This window comes from Canis lupus, chromosome 10 (assembly GCF_003254725.2).
Source record: "Canis lupus dingo isolate Sandy chromosome 10, ASM325472v2, whole genome shotgun sequence".
NCBI classification, from domain to species: domain Eukaryota; kingdom Metazoa; phylum Chordata; class Mammalia; order Carnivora; family Canidae; genus Canis; species Canis lupus.
This window is the reverse complement of record NC_064252.1, coordinates 36,604,589-36,630,709: the sequence shown is the minus strand read 5'-3', so window position 1 is coordinate 36,630,709 and position 26,121 is coordinate 36,604,589. Positions and strand designations below refer to the sequence as shown.

Below are 26,121 nucleotides of genomic sequence, written 5' to 3'. Positions count from 1 at the left end.
CAATCCTCAGATTCCTATAGAATTACAAAGGGCTCTGAGGAGCCAAAATAATTTTGAAAAAGAAGAACCAAGAAAGAAGAGTCACACTTCCTGACTTAAAAACTTATTAGAGGGAAGCCTGGGTGGCTCAGCTGTTAAGTGCTTGCCTTTGGCCCGGGGCAGGATCCTGGAGTAGCCTGATCGAGTCCCACATCAGGCTTCCTGCATGGAGCCTGTTTCTCCTTCTGCCTATGTCTCTGCCTCTCTCTTTGTGTCTCTCATAAATAAACAAAATCTTAAAAAAAAAAAAAACTAATTAGAAAGCAACAAAGAGGAATCAAGGATAGACCTATTAACCAACAGAATATATTTATTCATTCATTCCAGAAATAAACTCAAATGATTTTAGACAAGATTGCTAAGATCTTTCATAGAGGAATGAATAGTCACTTCAACAAATGATGCTGAGACAACAGGATGTTCATATGCAAAGAATGAATTAATTTATTGCAACCTCACACCATCTATAAAAAATCACTAAAAATGAATCAACGATGCAAATACAAGAGCTATAACTATTAAACTCTTAGAAGAAAGTATAAGTGTAAATCTTAATGATGCTGGATTGGCCATGGATTCTTCATATGACACCAAAAAGGAAGAGTAGCAATAGAAAAAATAGATACATTGGACTCAATCAAAATGTTAAACTTTTGTGCATCAAAAGACATTATTAAAAAAGTGGAAGATACCCTATAAAATTGGAGATAATATTTGCAAATCATGTGTTTAATAAGGGTCTAATATCCAGAACATATAAAGAATTCTCAGAACTCAACAACAAAAGATAAACCACTCATTTTGAAAATGGGCAAAGTATTTGAATTGATATTTCTCTAAATAAAATATATAAATAGCTACTAAGCACTCAACATCACTAATCATTAAGAAAATAAAAATAAAAACCAAATGAGACACACTTTGCACCACTAGGATAGTTATAATTTTAAAAGGAGGGGATAACAAATGTTGATGAGGAAATGGAGAAATTGGAACCCTCATATACTGCTGGTGGGGATGCAACATGTCTCAGCCACTGTGCAAAACACAGACTTGCCATATGATCCAGCAATTCCACTCAACAGATGGATGAATCAATAATATGTGGTATATACAATGAAATATTATTAACCTATAAAAAAGAACCAAGTACCGACATATGTTATAACATGAATGAACCTTAAAAACTTTATGGTAAGTTAAAGAAGTCAGACAAAAAGGTCACATATTTCATTATCCCACTTATGTGAAATAAATAGCATAGTGAAATCCACAGAGGATAGAAAGCAAACTGATAGTTGTCAGGCACCAGCAGTCAGGGAGAATGGGAATCAACTGTGTAATCAATTTGGAGTTTTCTTTGAAGGTGATGAAAATATTTTAGAATGTGATATTAAGTGGTGGTTACATAACATTGTCAATGTGCTGAATGCCCATGAATCACATGCTTTAAAATGGTTACTTTTATTTTATGTGAATTTCACTTCCATGAGAAATTTACATGACTAAACTTCTAACAACTCAAAAGAAGAATAAATTTTGTGAAAAAATAATATGCACTTACATTTTTGGGGACAAATTATAGCCAGGATTAACATAAATCACACTTAACTTTTTTCATATTCTTCAGCTTTATAGCATATAGACTCTTCACTATTCAACCGTAGCTTATTTTTCTAGTTTCATCAATATCTTAATCCTACCTCCTATAAAATATAATGAAGCTACATATTTATTGCCAACAATTCCTCAACGTGTTCATTCATCACTCTGTATGTTTGCACACACTACTCAAAATACTGCTTAAGGTGATAAAAATGCAGAAGACCCTATGATCTGACAGTATGAAGTACCTAGCCATCAAACATTGTAGTATTAATCCTATAAGCTATTGACACTGAAAATATTCATAATGAATTGCCAAATGTAAACATATTGGTTAACTTTCCTGAGGAATATGTTAACTGCTATCTAATTTGGAAATATGTGCATATATGAGTGCATAGAAAAACATCTAAAAAATATACACTACAATTACAGCAATGGATACTTCTGCAATAGAATTTTTTAATAATTTTGTGTGTTTTATTAATAGCTTGTGTTAATTTTGTAATCCAAAAAATATTTTGTTTATTTTTTGAATGAGAATATATTAAAAGATTATTTTATTTTATTTTTTAAGTGGTAATTTTAAAGGTTATTTTACTAAAAGTGAAGAGATAAGATTTTCATCTGGAAAAAATTTACTCTAGCAGATGTTTATGTGCAAAAAAGATGTATGTCCACTGTTAAAAAATTTCAGCACCAGGAGCACCTGGGTAGTTCAGTTGGTTAAGTTTCTCCCTTCAGCTTAGGTCATGATCTTGGAGTCCTGGTACTGAGCCCCACATTATCAGGCTCCCAGCTCAGGGTGGGGTCTGCTTCTCCTTCTCCCTCTGCCCCTCCCCCTTCCACTGGTGCATACTCTCTCTCCTTCTTTCTCTCTCTCAAATAAATAACATCTTTTTAAAAAAAATTTCAACAGCAGTCCAGGCCATTAATTATTTGGATTAGGGTTGTGGTGCAGTGACCATGAGAAAGTGATGAAATAGTAGAAAGAAATATTAGAAGAAATTGACAGAAATTGATGATACTTAGTTACTCTCTGCTCTCAAAATGCTATACATTTGGGATAAACATAGCTACATTTTTTTCCATGCAAATATGGAAAATAACCAGGAATGGGCAGCATTTTAAATCAGTAACATCATAATGTGACCAAGATATCATCTATTATTCTCTGAGTAGTAAGCTTTCCCCAGGATCCTAGAAGCCATGACACCTGAAATAGAAATACAAAGAAGAGGCTGGTGTATGAAGAAACAAATAGGACCCACTTGACAATGGATTATAACTTTTCTCAGGTAATTCATTTTTCTCAAGTATTTTGATTTTTTGCTTTGTCTTTTTACTCTAGAAAATGTGTTGAAAATGGATTGCCTAGTACAAGTTAGCAATGTGTTAGCTTCAGCAGTTCAGGAGAAAAAACTGAAATTTTATGTCCCAGAATTCCTTTGCCTTTAAAATTAGTCAATAAAAGGGACATACATAATATGTGGAAAGCAGAAGAGAAGGGAAAACCATTGTTCTGCAAAGGGAAGACAACACAAATCATTGGCAGTAGCTTCCCTTGGCTTCCAGGGCTTCTCCTGAGAATAACTCACCATGGTGCTGCAGAAGCTGGGCTAACAGTCTGTGTACTTCCCATGTCTCTAAAAAAGAGACATTTCCTCCCCCAGTCATCTCAATGGTTGTATAAACCTCTAATTCTCTTTGCTAACACTGAGTGAATTGGGTCTCTGTTCATTTCCTACCTAAAATTATAATCAACCTTGAGAGATTTCTATTCTTATTTAAAAGTCTTTTTAAACATTAAAAAAAAAAATCCATGTCATTATTTTCCATAATAATCTTGAAATGTTGGAGTGGTATTCATAAATAAAAAATATATTCTAAAACCAAATAGTATTGTGTGATATCACCAATGGTTGCCAAGAAAATTATTTTAATAACATGATGGACTACATTAAACAGACAGTGATAACTGGTAATGGAGTTGTTTGTTAAATAACTTATTTGGCAAAAATCCACTGAATACTTATTGTCCAGCTCTGTGCAAGAATGTTTGTTAGATAGTAATTATGATAAACTGAATAAGAAATAGTCTTTGTTCCCAAAGAATTCGTCATCTGGGGAGGATACTGTTGGAACATCATTAACTATATTAAAGGTAATGGTAATAATAGTAAGAACAACAGCAACAACAAGTAGCACTTACCAAATACATACCTGTCAGGAACTAGAATGTACACATTATCTCATTTAAGCATCACAACAATCTGATGAACTAGGAAACATTATTACTTCTGTTTCACAGAGAAGGAAATATTTGAAAGGTTGTAAGATTGGCTCAATATCAAACAACTAGTAGGTGATAACACAGAGATTCAAATTCAAACATGTCTAACTCTAGAACACATCTACTACCACACTTTAATGCCAACCCTATGAACTACTTCCAAAGGAAATACAGACAGGGACAATTCATTCCTTTTCTGGAAAATAAAAGCTATGCAGAGAAGTGACTTTTCAGTACAGGCTAGAAATTTTCCACATGTTTAAGAATGTGTAGGAATTCAAGACAGAGATGAGAAAAGGCATATAGAAATAAAAATGAATGCAATGTAGTCATATGTGACTAGAAAAGAGAATATAGAAGGCTACTGGCAGTTGATGAGCCTTCAAAGGAAGTAAAAGTTCTTCCTGAATTTAAACTAAGGACCTTAAATGTCAAAGAGCCAAGAATAACATGCTTTCTATCTAGACAGAATCTCATTAACTTTTAATGAATAAAAGCAATTTGATGTGTACATAAAGTTATAAAATGGCCACAAGGGGGTATATCATCAGATGGCTTGCCTTCTTTAGTTAAATGTTGCTAGAAATTTAAAGATTTAATCTATTGTTATATACATGCATGCTTGTCAGCTGGATTGCATATTGTTGACCAACAGTTCTTTTGAGCTTAATAACATGCAAATGAAACTGAATATATACCTCCTGTGATTTAGAAGTCATGCAAAGCTGTGTGCCAAAAGTTCTTTATACCAGCCCATGACTGAGAAAGAAATTCTCATATTGAGTCACCCTTTGAGTTTAAGACAAATTTCTGCTCAGTGACATGTCAGACAGAGAAAGACAAACACAGTATGAAGGAGGAGTTAAAGTGGTAGAGAAGTAAGGGGATCTTAGGCTTACTTTGTCCCTTGATCACCGCTAGATAAAAATCAAATCATTTTGATCACCTAAGAAATTAATCTGAGGACTGAAAGGGCAAAACTGAACAACTAGAGGTAGAAAAAAACACCACATTGTGGAAGATAGGTGCTACAGAGACTTGATATGGGGGAGAAAGAGCTACAGGTGCTGCAAAGAGGAGGTAGCCCTGACCATGAAGAGAGGAACAAGAGAGAAAGAAAAAGAGTGAAAATGCATGCAGGGAATTGCACAAGAAAAACAATTCCTCAAAACTATGGACTGAGAAATGGAGAGGGGCTGAAAAATGCAACTTTTTATAAACAGTGGAGCATAGAGTCTGAAGTTTCAGCGGTCTGAGCCATCACCAGGGTCATGGCTGGCTGGCTTGGTGGTACTTCCTATGGGGAAGGAGAGCAGAGACCCAAGAGCGGGCAGTGCAGTCTGAAGATCCCTGGATCACACATAGGGAGAAACAGTTCCTCTACTTGGAGTGCATTTGGGAGAGATGGCACAGCTTCTCTGGGGGCAAAAGAACAAGCAGTACCAGTGTGCTGCCCTGTTCTGTAGCACAGGAACAAAGACACTAGCTGAGGACAGCAAAACTTGGTGTCAGCTTTTAGCTGCACTTTACCATAAACTCCGAGCTGCTGCTCAGTCATGCAACTAATTTCCAGGATAAGCCAGCACTGGCCACAGCACAGCAAGACCCTCCCCTAGAGAATGGGTGTGGATCTGCACCATGCGGATCTCTAAAATTTGGAATTCTGAAACACAACCACATGCCTGAGATAAAACACAGAAGTGCTGTGCCACTTGGCAGGTAGACAGCTCAGATGCAGAAAGGGTGAGGGAAGGGATCTGGTGGAAGTTGGGGATACAAAAGAGATTATTATTTGCTCTTCTGTGAGAGCTTCCTGAAGAGTGGTAGACACAAGCTCCTCAATCCAGGGATGAGAGAGCAAGGGAATGCCATTTTCACCCCTGCCCATCAGCAGGGGTGAACTGACCCTGACCACCTTCAGGGAGGGAAACCACCTCACCCAGTGGTGCCTGGAGTCACTTGTACTAAATCCCTCCCTGCTGCATCCTGCAGGTGCATCTCCACTAAGGAAGTCTGCCTGGGAGTCAGAGCAGCAGGCTCATCACCCCAGACAACAAGCACAAACGCTTCATACTCACCAAGTCTACTGATCACAGAGGGCTGCAAAGCTTCAGCTTTAGGAGAAATAGGATCTAACTTCTTTTCTTAAATTTATTTATTTATTTTTTGGCCTGCTTCTTTTAACAAGAAAAAACACACCCTAGGATCTAGCTTCCTTTTTTTTTTTTTAACCTCTTCTTAATATAGCATTAGTCATTACTTTAAGAAGCAGGAATACAACAGGCTTTCCTAATAATCACACACATAATAAAAAAGAGTGACCCAGACAAAAATGACAAGAAAGAGGAATTCACCCCAAAAGAAAGAACAGAAAGAAGTCATGGCTAGGGATTTAATCTATATAGATACAAGTAAGGTATGGTAACCAGAATTTAAAACAGTAATCATTAAGATGCTAGCTGGACTTGAGGAAAGCAAAGAAGATACTAGAGAATCCATTACTGCAGAGATAAAAGAACTAAAAATTAGTCCAAAATAAAACTTTGCCACAACCAAGTTGTAAAACCAAATGCATGCAATATAATGAGGATGAATGACTCAGAACAAATCAGTGATATAGATTATACCATTATGGAAAATAAGCTGAAAAGAAGAGAGAAAGAAAGTCTATAAATGTAGACTTGGGGAAATTAGCAACTCCTTAAAGCATAATAACATTCATATCATAGGAGTCCCAGAAGTAGAAGAAAAAGAAAAAGAATCATGTTTGAGTAAATTATAGCTGAAACATCCCTAATCTGGGGAAAAAAACAAACATCAAAATCCAAGAAGCACAGAGAATGCCCATTAAATTCAACAAAAGCTGGCCATCACCAATCATAGTCAAATTCACAAAATACACAAACAAGGAAATCTCCCAAAAGCAGAAAGGGGAAAAAAATTCCTTGACCTACAAGGGAAGAAAGATCAGGTTCACAGCAGATCTGTCCCCAGAAACTAACAGGTCAGAAGTGAGTAGCAAGATGTATTCATCTATATGCTGCTGATGAGAGACTTATTTTGGACTAAAGACACCCACAGATGGAAAGTGAGGGGATGGAGAACTATCTATCATGTTAATGGACATTAAAAGAAAACCAAAATAGCCATACAGATAACAGACAAACTAGGTTTCTAAACAAAAACTGTATCAAGATATGAAGAAGGGCATTATATCATAATTAAGGGGTCTGTCCCTCAAGAAGATCTAATAATTGTAAATAGTTATGCCCCCAACTTGAGAGTACCCAAATATATAAATCAATTAATAAAAAACATAAGGAAACTCATTGATAATAATACAATAATAGTAGGGGATTTTAACACCCCAGTTCAGCAATGAATAGATCATCTTAGGAGAAAATCAACAAGGACAAAATGACTTTGAATGACACACTGGACTGGATGGACTTGATATATTCAGAACATTTCATCTTTAAAACAGCAGAATCCAAATTCTTTTGGAGACCACACAGAACATTCTCCAGAATAGATCACATATTGAGTCACAAATCAGCCCTAAACAAGTACAAAGACTAAAATCCTACCATGCATATTTTCAGACCACAATGCTATGAAACTTGAAGTCAACCCCCCCCCCCCCAAAAAAAAAGGTAGATCACAAATACATGGAGTTTTTGTACTAAAGAATGAATGAGTTAACAGGAAATTAAAGGTGAAATAAAAAAGTACATGAAAACAAATGAAAATGAAAACATGACAGTCCAAACCCTTTGGGATGCAGCAAAGGTGGTCCTACAAGGGAAGTATATTGCAATATAGCCCTACCTCAAGAAACAAGAAAAGTCTCAAATATACAGCCTAAATTTAAACCTAAAGGAGTTAGAAAAGGAACAGCAAATAAAGCCTAAAGCCAGCAGAAGAGGGGAAATAATAAAGATTAGAGAAGAAATAAGTGATACAGAAACAACAACAACAAAGCAGTAGAACAGATCAATGAAAACTGAGAGCTGGTTCTTTGAAAGAATTAATACAATTAATAAACTCCTAGCCATATTTATTAAAAAGAAAAGAGAAAGGGGTCAAGTAAATAAAATCATGAATGAAAGATAAGAGATTATAAACAACAACACAGATATACAAACAATTATAAAAAAATGTTTTGAAAAATTATATGCCAACCTAAATATGCTTTGAATTCAGCCCAAAACTCCAAGATCCCTAGACCATGCATGTGTGAGGACAAGGAAAAGTGATTTGCAGCCAAGGCAGGCCGAACTGAGCTGAGACCTGAGCTGCTGCCACCCCAACTATGGAAGGACGCAAGTGAATCTGGGTGTGTTCCCTGCGAAGACAAAACAGGGGTATTCCTCAAAGCTGGGAGAAAATCCAGATTTTCCACAACTCAAATTTATAACATCAAAAACACAATCTGGAAGTCTATGGCATGCTGTGGATATAATTTCTAATGGAAAATTATGAAATAACTTTATAAGAAAAGACAAGCAGTTATAACTAGCTTGGTAGGCATATCTTTTTATCTCATTGAGCATAGTTATAATAGCTACTTTAAAGTTTCTCTCTGATAATTACATCTGACTGATGTAGGAGTTGGTATCAGTTGTCTTTTGTATGTGTATAACACACATATATTGTATTCATGTATATGTACATAACACATATACACCATATCATATGTGCATATAGCTATGTATATTTTTATATTTTATATATATTGAGTGAAACTATTAAAAAAATCTCATCAGGAAAGTAAAAATAATTTTAAAGGGCCAAAGTTTTAGAACATAAAATTACAGTAGCGAAAAAAAATTTCACTAAATTGTTTAAGGGAAGGATGACAGAGGAAAAAATCAATAATGAAGATAGCTCAATAAGAAGTATTCACTCTAAATGAAAGAAGGAAAAATATTTTTAAAACCCAGGTTCTCAGGTACCTTTAGAAGAAAGTGAATAATAAAAATAAGAGCTAAAGTTAAAAAAATCATTATCTCATTCTTTGAGACGTTTAACAAAATTGACAACTGGTAGATAGATTAATCAAGAAAATAAGACAGAGAAAATGCAAATTGCCAATATTAGGAATGGAGAAGAATTGATCACTGTAGTTCCTAAAGGCTGTAAAAGAATAGGAAAAATTAAATTTTAAAAAAGGAAAAAGAAGAAAAAATAGTAAAAAATTATTAAAAATTGAATTATTAAAATTCCAACAAACTTTGCAATTTAAATTAAGTAGACAAACTAGTGACCAATAAAACTATCATAAAAATTCTCAACAAAACATTAGCAAAATAAATCCATAAATATATAAAAAGGATAAAATATCATGACCAAGAGAGATTTATACTCGGAATGCTAGGTTGAATTATAGAATGTTAGTCAATAAATTTAGCATATTGATAGAACAAAGGAGGAAAATATGATAATTTAAATACATACAAGTAAAATGCTGACTAAATTCAATCATCCATTCACATGTAAATACAAATCTTCCTCTCTTCAAGAAACTAAGGAGGAGAACCTAATCTGCTAAAGACCATCTACAAAAAAAAAAAAAAAATCCTTTAGCCCTGTGACATTGACATATTGAACATTTGCACCCTACAACTGGGAACAAGTTTGAGATGACCACTGTCTCCATTTGTATTTAACATTGTACTAATCTAACCCAGTACTACAAGGTCAAAAAAAAAAAAAGCATATAAGTTGGGAATACAGTACTATACAGTACTATATCTATTTGTGAATTACATGTTCGTTTATATAGAAAATCTCTGGAAATCAATAAAACACTGGAAAGAACTAATACAAATAGGAAGACACAGAATGCAAGATTAATAATCAGACACTAATATGGTATATCATTTTAGCAGCAAATGATAAAAAATAACAGAATTTGAAATTTTCATCTTAATTGAGTCTAGAAAAATACCTAATGAAAAGTATCTAAAAACTTCTACTTTAAAAACTGCACAATATTGCTGAGAGAGTTCCATTGTTCAGTTAACCCTCATTTAGCACACTTTTCAGGCTTATAAATCTCCGTGCCTGATAATTCCATATGTCTAATTGGATACCACTTTATCAAATGACTTTTATAGTCCCTCATTACACAGCTCACAATCTGAGAAAAGGCAAATCAAGTAAGTTTTATGTATTTTCACCTCATTTTGCTTTATTGTTACTTAAAACAGCTTTCTAGAGTAAAGTGGCTCAAATTTAGTGAGAAAGGAAATGTAAGCAATATCCCAGCAGTATTCAGAGAGCTGTGAATTGAAGTACAGTCATTTTTGGGAGGTCAGAAAGACACCAGTGATGATACTTTAAGGTTTTCATTACTGCATTTGAAGAAATAATGAATGATCGTGTTTTGCAAAGACTCAAGTTAGAAGCTTAAAGGAAATAAGATTTGCTGCAATATAAAAATGTCTATGGATCTAGAGAATCATATTCTCAAACATAGTAACTCTCATATAACCCAGGAGTGAGACTCAGAGAATCCACCAAGGAGGAACCCCACGACACAGGAGGTTTCCCAAAAGCAGACACTTCATTGAAAAAGATTTTGATTTAGGAGTTTAGCAAAGATGGGGAAAGGATAGATAAAGGTTTATACAGCGCTTATACTGGCAGGTTGTTCCTATAAAAGGCTAAGGATATTTCCAGTCAAGTAGAGACCTCTCTGGATGAGACATGGCGATACTAGGTGTGGTAAAGGTGTCCAGAGACAGATCAAAGACCATCTAACTAACAGGAGCACTGATACAGAAATTATATTCATTATTTCCCTTTTTAACCATCCATCTTACCATGTTCTTATTAGGCTATGATTGGGGCAATTGCCCATTCATAGTTTTCACTGGAAATACAAGCACCAAGAAGTGCTTCAGTGAGTTACCTATGTTTCTTCATATTCCTGCCCACCCACGTTAAGTAGCAGCAACTTCCTGCTCATGATAATAAAAATTCATTACCTCTGCCAATATAATTTTTTCATTGCCTACTGGCATAAGAATTGCAAAATGACCAGTCACAATTTTAGGTTTAATGTAATCTCCACTGTCTTTTTTTGGTTAGAAGCACCCCCTACTCACACCTGAAACGAAGGTCTCTGATACAATAAATCAAAGCTATAGGAACAGGAAGCATAAGCGCTCCATAGGAAATTTTGAGATAAAATGGTGAGAACTAATTCCATTCCATGGGTCCTGAATCCAGGTACTCTATTAGGGACACAATATTGTATAAAAGTTATTGATTCAAAGAGGACACCATGTATAAAGAACAGAATCCAAGTCCTCATAGTATCATCTCTAAAGTGACACCAAGGGGATCCCTGGGTGGCTCAGCAGTTTAGCGCCTGCCTTTGGCCCAGGGCACGATCCTGGAGTCCCGGGATCGAGTCCCACATCGGGCTCCCAGCATGGAGCCTGCTTCTCCCTCCTCCTGTGTCTCTGCCTCTCTCTCTCCCTCTCTCTCTCTCTGTCTATCATAAATAAATAAATCTTTAAAAAAAATAAAGTGACACCAAGGCTGTACCTTACAGAGGCAATTCTGATGCGCTATCAGGCCAGCAGCTTCTGGATAATGGAGTAAATGGTACAAATAATGGATCCCATAATCATGTATCCATGGCCCTGGGGGATACCATGTTAGTTAAGTCAAAAACACCATGAAGCTACAAATAGCATACACTGAGGCACTGGGGAAAGGGAGGTAAACCCAGACCTAGCACACATATCAATCTCATTATAGACAAATAACCACTTTCCCTAAAATGGAAATTGACTTGTTCTCAAGTGTCTGGTTGATCTCTTTTAAATATATGCAGGATAGGACTATGTGGAGGTCCATTTTTACCTCTTATTATCTCTGTTGCTAACAGTTCATAAATTCAATGGTAGATATCTCTTCCCCTACAATAGAGATGCATGATAGAGATGAATGCATAGTTCCATTGGGCAAGCAGAGAGTGCTCAGTTATGGAGGCTGGTGTGGACAAGTCATCCACTTACTTGATTTAGTGTTCCCTCTGAGGTAGATGCTTTCTAGCAGGTTCTGATATGAGACACAGATATTTGCATACTGTTTGCCCATTCCCATAGATTCATTCACATGCCTCTTCCCTAACTTTATCTCCCATCTTCCAATATTGCTTTTTTGGGGGTGGTCATCTATGCAGAGGCCGCTACGCTCCCCAGCGACCTCCCAGGGACTCGCCATCATGAGCAGCACCTTAGCGGAGATCGTGGAGATAGAAGCCGAGATGGCTCGGACTCAAAAGAACAAGGCCACAGCACACCACCTAGGGCTGCTTAAGGCTCGCCTTGCTAAGCTTCGTACAGAACTCATTACCCCAAAAGGTGGTGGTGGTGGTGGGCCAGGAGAAGCTCCTGGATCTTCCAGGTATCATTGAGGGTGCCAAGGATGGGAAAGGTAGAGGCCGTCAAGTCATTGCAGTGGCCCGAACATGTAACTTGATCCTGATTGTTCTGGATGTCCTGAAACCCTTGGGACATAAAAAGATAATTGAAAATGAGCCAGAAGGCTTTGGCATTCATTTGAACAGCAAACCCCCCAACATTGGCTTTAAGAAGAAGGATAAAGGAGGCATTAATCTCACGGCCACTTGCCCTCAGAGTGAGCTGGATGCTGAGACTGTGAAGAGCATTCTGGCTGAATACAAAATTCACAATACTGATGTGACGCTGCGTAGTGATGCGACAGCAGACGACCTCATCGATGTGGTGGAAGGAAACAGAGTTTATATCCCTTGTATCTATGTGTTGAATAAGATTGATCAGATCTCCATTGAGGAATTGGCTATCATTTATAAGGTGCTTCACTGTGTACCCATTTCTGCCCATCACCGCTGGAATTTTGATGACCTATTGGAAAAGATCTGGGACTATCTGAAACTAGTGAGGATTTACACCAAACTCAAAGGCCAGTTGCCTGATTACACATCTCCAGTGGTGCTGCCTTATTCCAGGACTACAGTGGAGGATTTCTGCATGAAGATTCATAAAAATCTTATCAAAGAATTTAAATACGCTTTGGTCTGGGGTCTGTCTGTGAAACATAATCCTCAAAAAGTGGGTAAAGACCATACGTTGGAGGAAGAGGATATTATTCAGATTGTGAAGAAGTGAAACCTTCCCTTCTGCCCATCTGCTGGGCCAACCATAGCAGCTTTTCCCGTGACCAAGTACCCTATCCCAAACCCCTTCCGGCTTTGGCAGCCAGTGGATCGAGATTCAGGGGAGGGAGATGGAGGCCCTCAAACTGGAACTTTACTTATCTTACCTTGGTGTCCCCTTATAAATTCAACTGCATAAAGGACCTGGTAGGCCAGCCAGCTATGTGCAGCTCATGTGTCATTGTCAGAATTTGTTTGGGGATGGACTGAATGAGGATGGGTATATACAGTGAGGTAGCTGCAGAAGGGGTTAGTTGGGAGCCTGGTCTTAGATGTGAAATGGATTAAAATGTGGCTGCAATAAATAAATAAATAAATATTTATTTATTTATTTATTTATTTATTTATTGCTTTTTTTCCAGTCACTTGACCAACAAGTCCTCAGCCATTACCCGGGAGTCCTTACCTCAGGCCATCGTTCTCTCCACAGCAAGTTTATGACCAGGTTTACTGCTCCAGCCTTGCTCAGTGGAAGAATGTATCCTATCCACAGTCTCTTAGAGCTAAGCTAGTGGGGGTATAATGTGGCAGCAATCCATTTCTGCTCCCATCAATATACCAAATTGATTTATTTGTGAATCAAGCATGAAATTTTAAATGCTTTATCATCTGATTATAGGGATCTTCTATGGAATCACAGCTGTTAGCTAAAGAAGTGTTTATTATTGGACAAGGGTCCTGCTCAATGCACGGTAAGCCAAACAATGACAGCAGTTCTTGCAGCAGAGAAAGAGTTTTATTGCTGGGCACCAAGCAAGGAGCAGGGAGTAAATTTCTAAAATCCGTCTCCCCCAGGATAGGGGGACCTGAGCACTTACGGGATTTTACGAGGGAGTGGGGATCTGGAAGGTGGATGGAGGTGATTGGACATTTGGAAAGGTGAGGTAAGGAAAAAGACCTCACTACTTCTGCTCAGGTGCCACCCAATGACCTCTAGGCACTTATGGCATAAGTAGAAAAAATGGTGGAGTCCGGGGACATCTCACGTGTGTTGTCATGGAGGTTACTTTTATTCATTCTCGGTCCTTTCTGTGCAGCTGCAAGACTCCTTCCCAGTTTTTCCCAGTCTTACTCGGTCTTGTGGCAGTAGGTTAACTTTCTGCAAAGCAAGCTCATAAGTCAATTAGGTTAAACAGAATGTTCTTGGGGTAGAATGGTCAGGCATGTCTTGTCTCCAAGAGTCACATTAGTAGAATAGAAGCAGTGATGAGAAGATCTGAGCTCCTATCACACAAACTACTTGTGCCCCTGGCCCTGCCTAGACAGGCTCCATGATATACCATTTCCAGTATATAATGGACTGCGGCCGGGCTCACCCAACCTTAGGAGCTGGTGAAGAGCAGCACCCAGTGAGTGATCGCGAATTGCAGTGACCTAGTCACTTAATGGCCAGCATCAGGCATTCAGTCTCTACAACATTCCGGTTGCATTCCAGGGACTACTTTTCAGACTGTTAGTTCTGACAGAATATGAGCAGAGGACTGAAAGAGATAGCTAAAGTGACATCAAGAATTACATCAGAGAGAGTCCATCAGCAACACTGTGTCCATTAAATATTTCAATGCCCTCATCTCAGCTTCCTCATGGGTGTCCTTCAATTCCCTGGAAGGACAAGCAGCCTCAAATGTGTAGTCACTTCCCCTGGCACTAACAGAAAATAAAATCCCACAGTCAAGAAATCCAAAAACAACAACAAAAAAACAAAACAAAACAAAACAAAAAAACCAATAAGGAGAAGAGCCGTTAGATCACCACACTTGCCATTTCTGTGCCTTTTACTGAATTGAAACGGTAATTAAAGTTGTCCAGATGCTGTCGTTCCAGGGGAACACTAAAGTAGAAAACACAAAATTGCTTTAATTGCCTGGAGGTGATTAAATTTGGAAGTAATGGGCTCTCCATCAATCTAGCCTCCTTTATTTAGAAGAGAAAACACTAACCAGTTTGCATTTTCAAGAATATCGATCTGTAAGAGCTGTGTGTGTATTTTTAAATAACTGTAGGCAGGTTATAAATCTAATCTACTTTCAGATCCTTAGTAAAGTGCCCCGAGCTTTTCCTATTCATTCTACAATAACATGTCAACTTCTCCAGTTCTGTCTCACTAGCTTAGAAACCTCTTCTCACCTGGGTGTATGCACAACGGCAAAACTATAAAGATGAACTCTCTGAAGTAGAAATTCTCATGGCATCTCTAATGTGGAAACAGACTGGATTGATGAGGTCACTATTAAAGTGGCTATCTCTAATGAGTTGACGACTCCCATTTGTGCTATATCCTGATGCAGAGGAAGCCAGGAGAACAGAATCAATAAGATGTGATGACTTCTTCATCAACATTAACAATATAGAAAACAGAGGGTGGGCTGGGGTGGAGGAGTGTTAATTCAAACAATGAGTCATGAATTTCGCTTTAAAAAATGAATTCCTTTGAATCTGTAATCATTAACCAAACAGACAAGTTCTAGTTTCCTAAAGGAAGGTATAGAGCAGTTGGCAAACTAAAGTTTCTTTGGAAAGTAAGACACATCTTCCCCATGTAAGTGGCATAGCGCTGGGCGATCCATCACTGTTCTCCAAATGCTGGGAGATTTGGCTTTTGATTCTGCAGTTTGTTAATGTCGTGTAGGTGTGTTGTCTCTTCCCAAATGCAAGGCTAAGATGAAAACAAGAAAAAATTGGAGTTAGATTAAAACTGCAATAGAAACTGAAAAATCATACTGAAATGTTCAGGGAAATTTGTTTATAGAATCTATGCTGGAGCAATAGTCATACACTTATGGAATGCTACCTATGGAAGGCTTCAGGCAAAAAATGTTGCACTTACTTCAGGCAAAAAATGTTGACTTTAATAATTTGAGGCAAATATTTCACTTTGCTGGCTAATATTCATAATTCATTTGTTCTGTTCCAGTTGGCAGAGCTGAAAGAATGATCCTTAGAGCTAAGAAGAAATGAAATCCCTGAATTTTCTGCATTTTTTTCCTTTTGAAGTTCAACTAGCTAGTCTAACATCATTATGCAATCCCATCTAGTGAAATATGCCAGTGAACATTAACACCTGCTGCAAATTGATGAAGCTCTTCAAAGTGTAGTGCCCTGGACAATAGTTAATTCAAAGTAAATGTTAATTGTCAAGGCAGACACAAAAGATTCCTTTGTGAATCTGCCTCCAGATCTGTCAGCTTCAATAGCATTTGTTCTTGAGATGGAAAAAATACATAGACCAGTAGGAGAAGGTCGATGAAGAATGATTTAAGAATTCCATACTTGTGGGATGAATCATGCTTACAGAGAGGACACACTCTTCACTGCACTCTGAGATTAATGATATTAAAATTCAATATTAAGTTGCATGATCAAAATACTTTTCTGTTCATCACAATTAAACATATACAACTTTTATAATTGAAAGTGAACTTTTATAATTGAACTATAAGCATATTAATGTTCTCTTCAATAAATAGAATATCACAAACGAGTGAAATATTTTTGAAGCATCTATCTTTCAATTATATGATATAGATTGCACTTTTGCCTTGAGAATGTAATCATCAAATGGCTTCATTACATCTCTACTTGATTAATGGATGTATTTCTTTCTATTCAAGGTCATAGCAAGACAAACAACCTGTGGAGAGCAGTGAACATGAAATTTGCCCTATGTTAAAATAAATTGTTTGTAGTTTTCTGGTTTAGCTCAGTCAAGTAAAGCATCAGAGAAAAAGAACAGTGAATATCTAAACAGGGCAAAAGACGGAACCGATGTCAGTCAAATGTCCTAGCCTCATAAATACAGATAATGCTGTCTCCAAATATAACTTTTTAAAAAAAAAAACTCTCTACTTAGGCATTGGCAAACACCTTCTTGAGAAAGTAAATCTGGTGACCTGAGACTAGAGAGATAACGACAATCATTTTAAAGGAAAAGATTCTACGACAGTTCTAGTCTGGTCTTTGCTTCCTTCAACTCCATTGTAACATTTAACAGGTTGAAAGGAAATTATTTATTAAATAAAAATTGCCCTTCTTTTATACCTCATCTGGTCTTCAGAGCAGCAAAATGTACAATTTTGTCTTCACACATAAAGAGAATTGTTAAATATCTTAAGCTGTTTAGTAGAAATCTGTCATAAACTATAGGAGGAAATATGGAGTGGTTTAAAAAATGCTGGAGTACTCAGAGTAAGACATACCTGCATCTGAAACAGGGACTCTCACAAGGTCACTGCCAAGGAGTCTTAAATGAAGGCCTGACTGTGGAAGGATCTATTACCAAGCTGATGTGGTTGCTGGCAGAATTCAACTCTTTAAGAGCTGTTAAACTGAGGGCCTCCATTCCTAGCTGATTTTTGACCAGATGCTACCTTCCATTCCTTGAGACATGAACTCCAATATGGCAGCTTACTTCACCAAAGCATGCAAGCCAAGAAGGCAATAGGGAGAGTCAACTAGCAAAACAGAAATCATAATCTTATGTAATTTAACCACAAAGTGACATCCCATTACTTTTGACATATTCTGTTGGTTAGAAGCAATTCAAACTCAAGGGATGGGATTTCACAATTAAAAGTACCAAGTGGTAATCATTTGGGACCATCTTAGAGTTTCCCTGCCACAAATGGTTTCCTCCTTCAAGGGATTACCGTGCATATTAAGTCATATATCTCATAGTAAGCATGTGGTAAATGTTAATTCCTGCTTATTGCATAGATACTTTCTCTTCCTTGTCATTGTACCCAATTATTTTTGCTAGGGTTCTGTACCTACATTGTCTCAACCATATGGGTTTCCATGAATTATGTTTCATAGATTGCTTCAGTCAATTGCTGAACTCCTTTCCTATGGATAACATTTGCCCTGATGCTTTCCCTAGATTGGAAAGGAAGCTCCTTAATGGACTGGAGAAGAGACAGTGGACAGATCATGAACAGAGACAGAAAGAACAAAGAGCTTATAATATCCAGAGGAATGGTAGTCATGTACTGCAGGAGAATATTTTTGGAAGGCAGAGATTTTAAGTAAGGAAGAATACAAAGAATAAGGAGAAAAGGGGGGGGAAATAAAAGGAAATAAATAAAAATAAATTTTAAAACCATATCTGGATTTGTAGGTAAATCTACCACTTAATAATTATATTCTTGGGCAAATTTTAATTTAACTTATGTGAACCTTAGTTTTTTCATCTGTAAAAAAGATATAATAGAACTTCCCTCATTTATAGGCATGCTATGGAGCTCAAATTGAGATCATCTTTGTAAAGAGCTTCCGTAGTACTTGGAACATGGAAAACACTCAATAAACTTTATTATTATCATCATCATTGTCATCATTATTAGTAGTATAAAAAGACAAGTTGGGATTGAATTAGAGGGAACCTAAAATGCTGAGCCAAGGAAAAATTTGTATTCTTATTTAAAAGATGATTGCTAGTGGGCCTCAAAAAAGTCATGGTCTAAAAGGAAGTGCAACAATATTTTTAAATATAAATAGCACAAAAACTTAATTCAAGGGAGAATCATCATTTTTATTAAAAGGCAGAGACTAGAGTGGCACTGAAGAGAACCCAGTTATAATATTTGAGTTAATAAATAATTGCCCACTGGCATGGTTTATGTCTGCTTTTTGTCTTGCTTGTACATCCTCGTGGACAGTGAAGGAAGACTTGGAAAATGTGATGAAGTGGATCAAATGGTCAATTCAGTCATGCAGGAAAACAAATAAATAAACAGAGTCAAACTTCATTTATTCTGAGTCTAAAAAGAGTATTTGTTCAAAAACACAAACAAAACAAAACACTGTGCTGAGTTGTCTCCAGGTTTGTGAATGGTGGCAGAGGCAGATATAATGGAAACCAGAAGAAAGTGACAACTCTGAGCAATTTGTCTTGGAACAAGCTACTTTAGAAAATAATTACCACCCAAACAGATAGGGATACTCAGAGGTTGCTCATCTTCTCTCAAGTACTCTGTCACCATGTTTCTTTTTTTATATCTTGTAATATGTGCCAGAAATTATTAAGAAAACAGTGTGTGTGTGCCAGAAATTATTAAGAAAACTCATGCACACAAATGAAAGCTGATTCTGTTCCTTTTAGCTTTAAATCCACATGGTTTAGACTAGTGAGAGATCACAAAGGCTACCTTCCCTCTGCTATAAGGGAGATGGAACTGAGAAACACTTACAGGAATGGGGCAGTTCTCAAGAAGTAACTTTAGAGGATTTAGATTCAGTAAGGTCTTTTGAGAGATCTTGAGCTAAGACTCTAACATTTGCCTGAAATCCCTTTGCAAAATCACCAAGTGGAAAGCCCATTTCTACTTAAATACATAAGGTAAGAAATCTACTTCCAAAACAGCCAATTCCATTTCCAGGCAGTTAGGCTGTTAAGCAGACCTGCCAGGTACTGAGCTAATATGGGCTCACCAACAACTTCCACTTCCATGTTCCTGGTTATGTATTTCAGAATCAAACAGTTTTGTGTTATTCTTTGTCACAGTGCAGTGCCTGTGTTCATTTTTCACTGCCATTTTTTTCTAGAATATCATTTATATTTCCTCTATTTATACTTCCATAATCCTTTCATATCATCCATACAAGACACTTACTTCTGAGAACAAGAAAGAAAGTAAAAAACCTGCCCTGGAAGCCGGCAACTAGGAGCAAGGATGTCATCTTTCACAATAAATGTAAACAATCTCAACAATAAACAGACAAGGTCACTCTGTGACCATGATGAAACAAGCCAAAAACAAGACCACTTTGCATTTTTGTCTGAACATGAAAGACAAGGCTTCTATAGCACCACAAAGTAACCAAAAACTCCTCTCCCCCATGAACATAAGTGATTATTGCTTTTTTTTTTTAAATCAAAGACAACTCTAGCCCCACATTATTCATTCTGTCTCCTAAGTAAAAATTAAGATGCCTCAATGTTGGCATCATCCATGTTTATTAAAGGGCAAATGGAAAAAAAAATAAAGGGCAAATGGATAAACAAAATGTGGTTTATCCACACAATGAAATAGCAATCAGCCATAAGAGGAATGAAGTACTGGTACATGTTACAACATGGATGAACCTTGAAAACATTCTAAGAAACCAGAAACACATGCATATATATGATTCCATTCATGTAGAAATCCAGAATAGGGAAATCTATAGATACAGAAAGTAGATTAGTGGTTGCTTAGGAGGTGGGGAAAGATTGAGGTATGGAGGTGATAATTAAGAGCACAGGGTTTAGTTTAGTTGTTTAGTTTAGTTTAGTTTAGTTTAGTTTAGTTTAGTTTAGTTTAGTAATTTTGTTTGGTTTGGTTTGGTTTTGTTTTCAGGGGCAGTGGTGGTAATGAAAATGTCCTAAAACTGATTGTGATGATAGCTACAAATATCCGCTGTGAAAGTAAATGAAGACCAACCAGATTAAAAGGGACAAAGACTATTTATAGAGCTTAATAGAATGAAGGAATCAGCCATTATTGCTAGTGTTTGGTAGAGACTCAAAAGTAGTCAAGAGAAATGGGAAAGCTTTATCATTAAGAGAAAGGGTGGTATGCCAAATGGAGGCTGCTGGCTTAGGGCAATTATAGGTGAACTAAGTAGAAGTGAGACATATTATGTGAGTGGTTAGGAGTGCATATTTGGCTTTGTCTTGTTGGTCCTGAGTTGGAAACGCACAAAAATTAGAGAAGCTATCAGTTACTAATTAAGTTCTGGCCATTTGTGGATGATTTTTAAATTTGGCTTTATGCACTGTCTACTATAGATAGTCATTTGATTTCCTACAAATCTGATATAGAGAGAAGGGTGACTTTCTGGGCTAGTTACTAAAGATAATGGGTTGCCTTCCTGGTTGTTGAAAACTGTGAGCCAAAGTTTTATTTTTATATATGGTCTGAAATATGGCCCACTTGTATGTTCAATCTCTTACTGTGTGTATACTAAAAGATTTTGAATTGCATATTTCCATGGGTGAATTATATATTATGTGAATTATATCTCAATAAAACTTTTTTAAATTCAAAAGATATCCTGATCATCAAATTGCACCTGCTTCCTGCAACACTCAATCCAAAATGGACACTTGCCTCCCTAAAATCACCCAGCACACACCTAATACCTATAGTATACCCATCCTTCCTTCCTCTTGTTGAAATGCCCATGATTTGTGTTCTATCTTGCTATATCAGGTTAACTAAACTTTTTACTACACGTGTATTCCTGAAACTCTTTTGGCACTGGGCTTTATCCCTACTCAGTTTCTCTCCTGTAATATCTAGGTCTGCCCACACCATTCTTGCATCATGTTACTGAGAAATCCTTATGTATGGTTAGATGAGCACAAAAGCAAAAAACATCCTCATCTTGCCCATTATTGTCACTGAATTTTCATTATAAGAATGTAATGTGATTATTTCTCTGACTCAAAAAATGCAGAAACATTTATCCTCAGAGGTAACAAGCATCTCAAGGCAGGGAGAGGCTGATTATTTTTCTTCAATAATCAGACTCCTCTTTCTGAAATTATTAGAACACGTTATACACACACACGTTTCTAACACATATGTATCTATGTATGTTTTTAATGTGCATATGGATACATAACATAAACATACATATGTGTAATATAAAGCTTATACCTCAGAATTAGCTATGAGCCTGTATTAACTCTCTTCAAACAAGCATTCATATAGAAATAGTCAAACGTAAGGAAATTCGGGATCAATACTGAATAATTTTAGTAAGTCATTAACTTTATTAAATCACCAGTAGCACATTTATTTCAATTGTTGATCTAGTCTACACAGAGTGAGCAAAGCTTCTTGTATTGGTAACAAGCCAATTGGGAGAAGAGGAAATTCAGAGAAAGGAAAATATTTTTTCCATCAGCATTACCCCTTCAGGCTTTGTACTTGAGAATTTCATTTTTGGAACCATCAAGAGCTCCATCAGTTTTTTGTATTCAAGCTATCAGCAATATTTACTCATGAAAAGAGAAGCCCATTGTCACTGTGCTTCCTATATTTAGTGTCCATAAGCAAGATGTTGTGATATCCAGGCTATAAATGTTAATATCAACTAAACAAAGCAAAGGGTAAGATACTGAAAGTGTGAACTTTCACATTCTACCTAAATTCCCCTTCCCCTTTGTACCCCAGACCAAGCTGCTGTTCTCACAGAAGATCTGCAGATCCGCATTGCTTCAAGTCCCAGCCCCATCCCATGCCCTGGACTTCAGCAGAGCTGCTAGGCTACAGGGGCATCTGAATTCTAGAACTGGGAAGAAGACAACAGAACACAAGTGTGTGCACACATGTACATGCACACATTTACAATTATACATAACAAAACCTTAAACATGAACAAGATTAAGTTTCTAATGAAAGGGAGCTCCTAAGTCCAGACTGTCTCTAGCTGACCCTTGAGCCACAGATGTGTGTGATAAACTGAAAACAACTTGCAGCTCAGGCTTAAAAAGCTCATCTAAGACCTGAAAATCCCACTTTTTTCTAATCCCTGCAGGCATTACACGTTAAGGATATAAGGAGGCTAATCAAGTCAATTACCTGCCTAAAACAATTATTAATATTTTAAAGATTATAACAGAATCCAGAATTCTATTACCTGACACTCAGAAGGTCAGGAATTCAATCCAAAATTTCTTAAACAGAATAATCAAGGAATATGTGATCCATCCCAAAAGAAAAGAAAATCGAAAGAGTGAAGCTTGAGATGACTCTGATGTTGAGTTTATTAAACAAAAAAATTATAGGAGCTATTATAACTATACAAATAATGTAAGAAAAAAATATGTCCCAGATAAACAAAAAAATAGAAAATTTCAGTAGATTATTAGAAAATATGAAAAAATAAGACAGAAATTTTATCATTAAAAATTGTAAGATCTGTTTGTTTTAAAACTCTCAGGTGTCTTTAATTGTGAAAGGAAGGGGTGCCTGGGTGGCTCAGTTGGTTGTTTGCCTTTGGCTCGGGTCATGATCCTGGATTCCCAGGACAGAGCCCTACACTGGGCTCCCTGCTCAGCACAGTCTGCCATTCCCTTTCTCTCTTCCTCCTCCACCCCCACCCAGCTCATGCTCTCTCTTTCTCACTCTCTCTCAAATAAATAAAATCTTTAAAAAAATAATGAAATGGATATGATTGAGAAGAGACTCAGTGAAGAAAAAGACAGATAAACGAAACCATTTACTCTTAAGAAAGAGGAAAAAAATTATTTAACTAGCAAAATCTCAAGGATTAGTGGGATTTTCAAAGACCTAACATATTCAATTAGAATCCCAAAAGAGAGGATAAAGATAATGAGACAGAAATTTAAAAAGATTGTAAGAAACAATGGTCAAAACTTCCCAAATTTTGTGATCAACATAAATTTACAAATTTAAGAATCTCAACCAAACATAATCAGGATAAATTTGAAAAAAACAAAAAAACAAAAAAAAAACATGCCTACGCACATTATAACCAGCTGTTACTAAAAACAAAATAAAAAAATATTAAAGTGAAGAATACTACAAACAGGAAAACAATGATTCAAAAGTTCACTTACTATTTATTAGAAACTATAGAAATCAAAGCACAAAGAAACAATATCATTAAAATTCTTTTTTAAAAAGTTAATCCAGACATCTATAAGCAGCAAAAATATTCTTCAAGAACAAAGGCAAGGAACACTTCTGGAATAAATAAATTAAGGGCCTCCAAATATCTACCCTTTCATAAAACACACACACACACACACACACACACACACACACACTGGAAAAAATTATTAAAATCAACTTTTTAAAGAAAAGATTTTGTTTATTTATTCATGAGAGACACACAGAGAGAGGCAGAGACATAGGTCGAGGCAAAAGCAGGGTTTCTGCAGGGAGCCCACCCAATGCAGGACTCAATCATGGGACCCCAGGATCATGCTCTGAGCCAAGGGCAGATGCTCAACCCCTGAACCACCCAGATGCCCCTCAAATCAACTTTTATATAACTGTAAATTAACCCAAGGTTTGCAACAATCTAAGGAGTCTTTATTTAAAAATGGCAGCCAAATCTGAATAAGAATAGTGAGCTTTCTGACATTCTAACTTATCCTGTTCTTATCCTCTCCCCCTCCAACTAGCCTTGAAAGCTGACAGCCTGACAACTACAAGAAATTGCAACTACCAGGAAATCAGTAGCTCAGCAAGCATCGGAGGGTGCAAAAGATGTTTGAAACCCACCAAAAAGCCCCACCCCAGAGAATTCTGATTATTTGAAGTCTGGTAGCCCCTGAAAACTTCATTCTCAAATCCTATATTTTATCTTTATCTGACTTAGATCTCAAAAAATGTGATGAGCTCTATTTCCAGAGCAACTATCAAAAAGGACCAGAGGCAATTGTTTAGCATTGCTGCTACCCAAAATGGTGTTACCATTTTAGACTAAGAGGCTGACAAAAATTAATAAAAGTAAAAACTGGGGATTGAGGTGTCCATGGGACATTTTGAAAACCTCTGACATGTTTCTTGGGATCTAGAAGACCACATTCATCTGCCAAGCCATCCACGTGATCCAAAATACCAATAGAGCCCAAATCTCTCATCTCAGACTGAGCTTGAGGCTCTGCACAAACAGAAAGTGAAGGCTAAGGCAGAGTTGTAAATCACCTGGAGTGTTGAAATAATACCCACAACAAACATATAAGTTCCTAGGCAAAGGAAGAACTATTCATTCACAGCATTAAAGGAAATCACCATAGCTGCCCACTAAGCTGAGCAGAGAATTCAGCAGTTGCAAACATCAAAGAATATGTTACAAAATTGGTTGATGAAAGTCACTAAATAAATATCACCAAAAACAAATATAAGACCAAACAAGTACAATAAAAAGCCTAGGGGACAGGAGTGGTTCTCCCCCAGAGATGCCATATTACATTATCTTCAATGTTCAGACATCAATGACAACAATTTAAAAAAAGAAAAAAAGAAATGCAAAGAAGTATGGCCCCCATGCGGGGGGTTGGGGGGGGGGGCGGAGAACAGGCCATGATTACTATCTGAGAGCAAGACCAGTGAGCTTATTAGAAAAAGATTTTAAATCAATTCTTGTAAATAGAGTCAAAGAACTAAAGAAAATTAGGTCTAAAAAAAACAAAATGTGAAAATGATATCTCATGAATTAAAGAATATCAATTAAAAGACAGAAATTATTTAAAAAAACAAATAGACAAATAATAACTTACCCTGAAAACTCTAATTACTAAAAAGAAAAATTTACTAGAGGACTCAATAGTAGATTTGGAGTGGCAGAAGAAAGAATCAAGAAACTGGAAAATAAATCAGTGGAGGTTGTCCAATCTGAAAAGAAGAACAAAGAATGAAGAAAAATGAATGGAGCCTCAGAGAATTGTGGAACAACTTCAAAAGAACTAGCGTATGATAATGGAAATCCTAGGAAAAAGGGAGAGAGATAAGGAGATAGAAAGAATGCTAGAAGAGATAATGGCTCCAGATTTCCCTCAAATTGATGAAAACCTTGCTCAACACATCCAAAAAGCTCAAAATTTCCAAATACAATAACCTCAAAGAAATCTACACCTAGATATGTCACAAACTACTAAAAGCCAAAAACAAAGAGAGGATCTTGAAAGCAGCAAGAGAAAAGCAACTCATCACATAAAAGGAATCCTTGATAAGGCAAACAGTTGATTCTTCATCAGAAGCCATGGGACTCCTAAGGCAGTGGGAAGACATAGTCATGTTTATGAAAGGGAAAAAATTATATTAATCAAGAATTCCATATCCCATAAAACTACCACAAATTAAAAAAAAAAAAGATAAAAAGATATGTCCATATAGGGACAGGCCTGCGTGGCTCAGTGGTTTAGTGTCTGCCTTCAGCTGGGGGCATGATCCTGGAGTCCTGGGATCAAGTCCCACATCAGGCTCCCTGCATGCAGCCTGCTTCTCCC

General features: G+C 36.7%; 1 protein-coding gene and 1 long non-coding RNA gene across 2 annotated transcripts; both read left to right on the top strand.

The window, feature by feature from the left end:
• Positions 1-2,651: 2,651 nt before the first annotated feature.
• On the top strand, positions 2,652-16,798 carry LOC125755937 (uncharacterized). Its single transcript, XR_007413528.1, has 3 exons — positions 2,652-2,942; positions 13,774-13,846; positions 16,069-16,798. It is a non-coding gene; the product is annotated as an uncharacterized LOC125755937 (long non-coding RNA).
• Positions 12,124-13,325, top strand: LOC112669585 (developmentally-regulated GTP-binding protein 1-like). Its single transcript, XM_035696113.2, is given in 2 exon segments — positions 12,124-12,343; positions 12,345-13,325. Coding segments are annotated over 2 exon segments (975 nt in total). The 5' UTR covers positions 12,124-12,131; the 3' UTR covers positions 13,108-13,325.
• Positions 16,799-26,121: the final 9,323 nt, after the last annotated feature.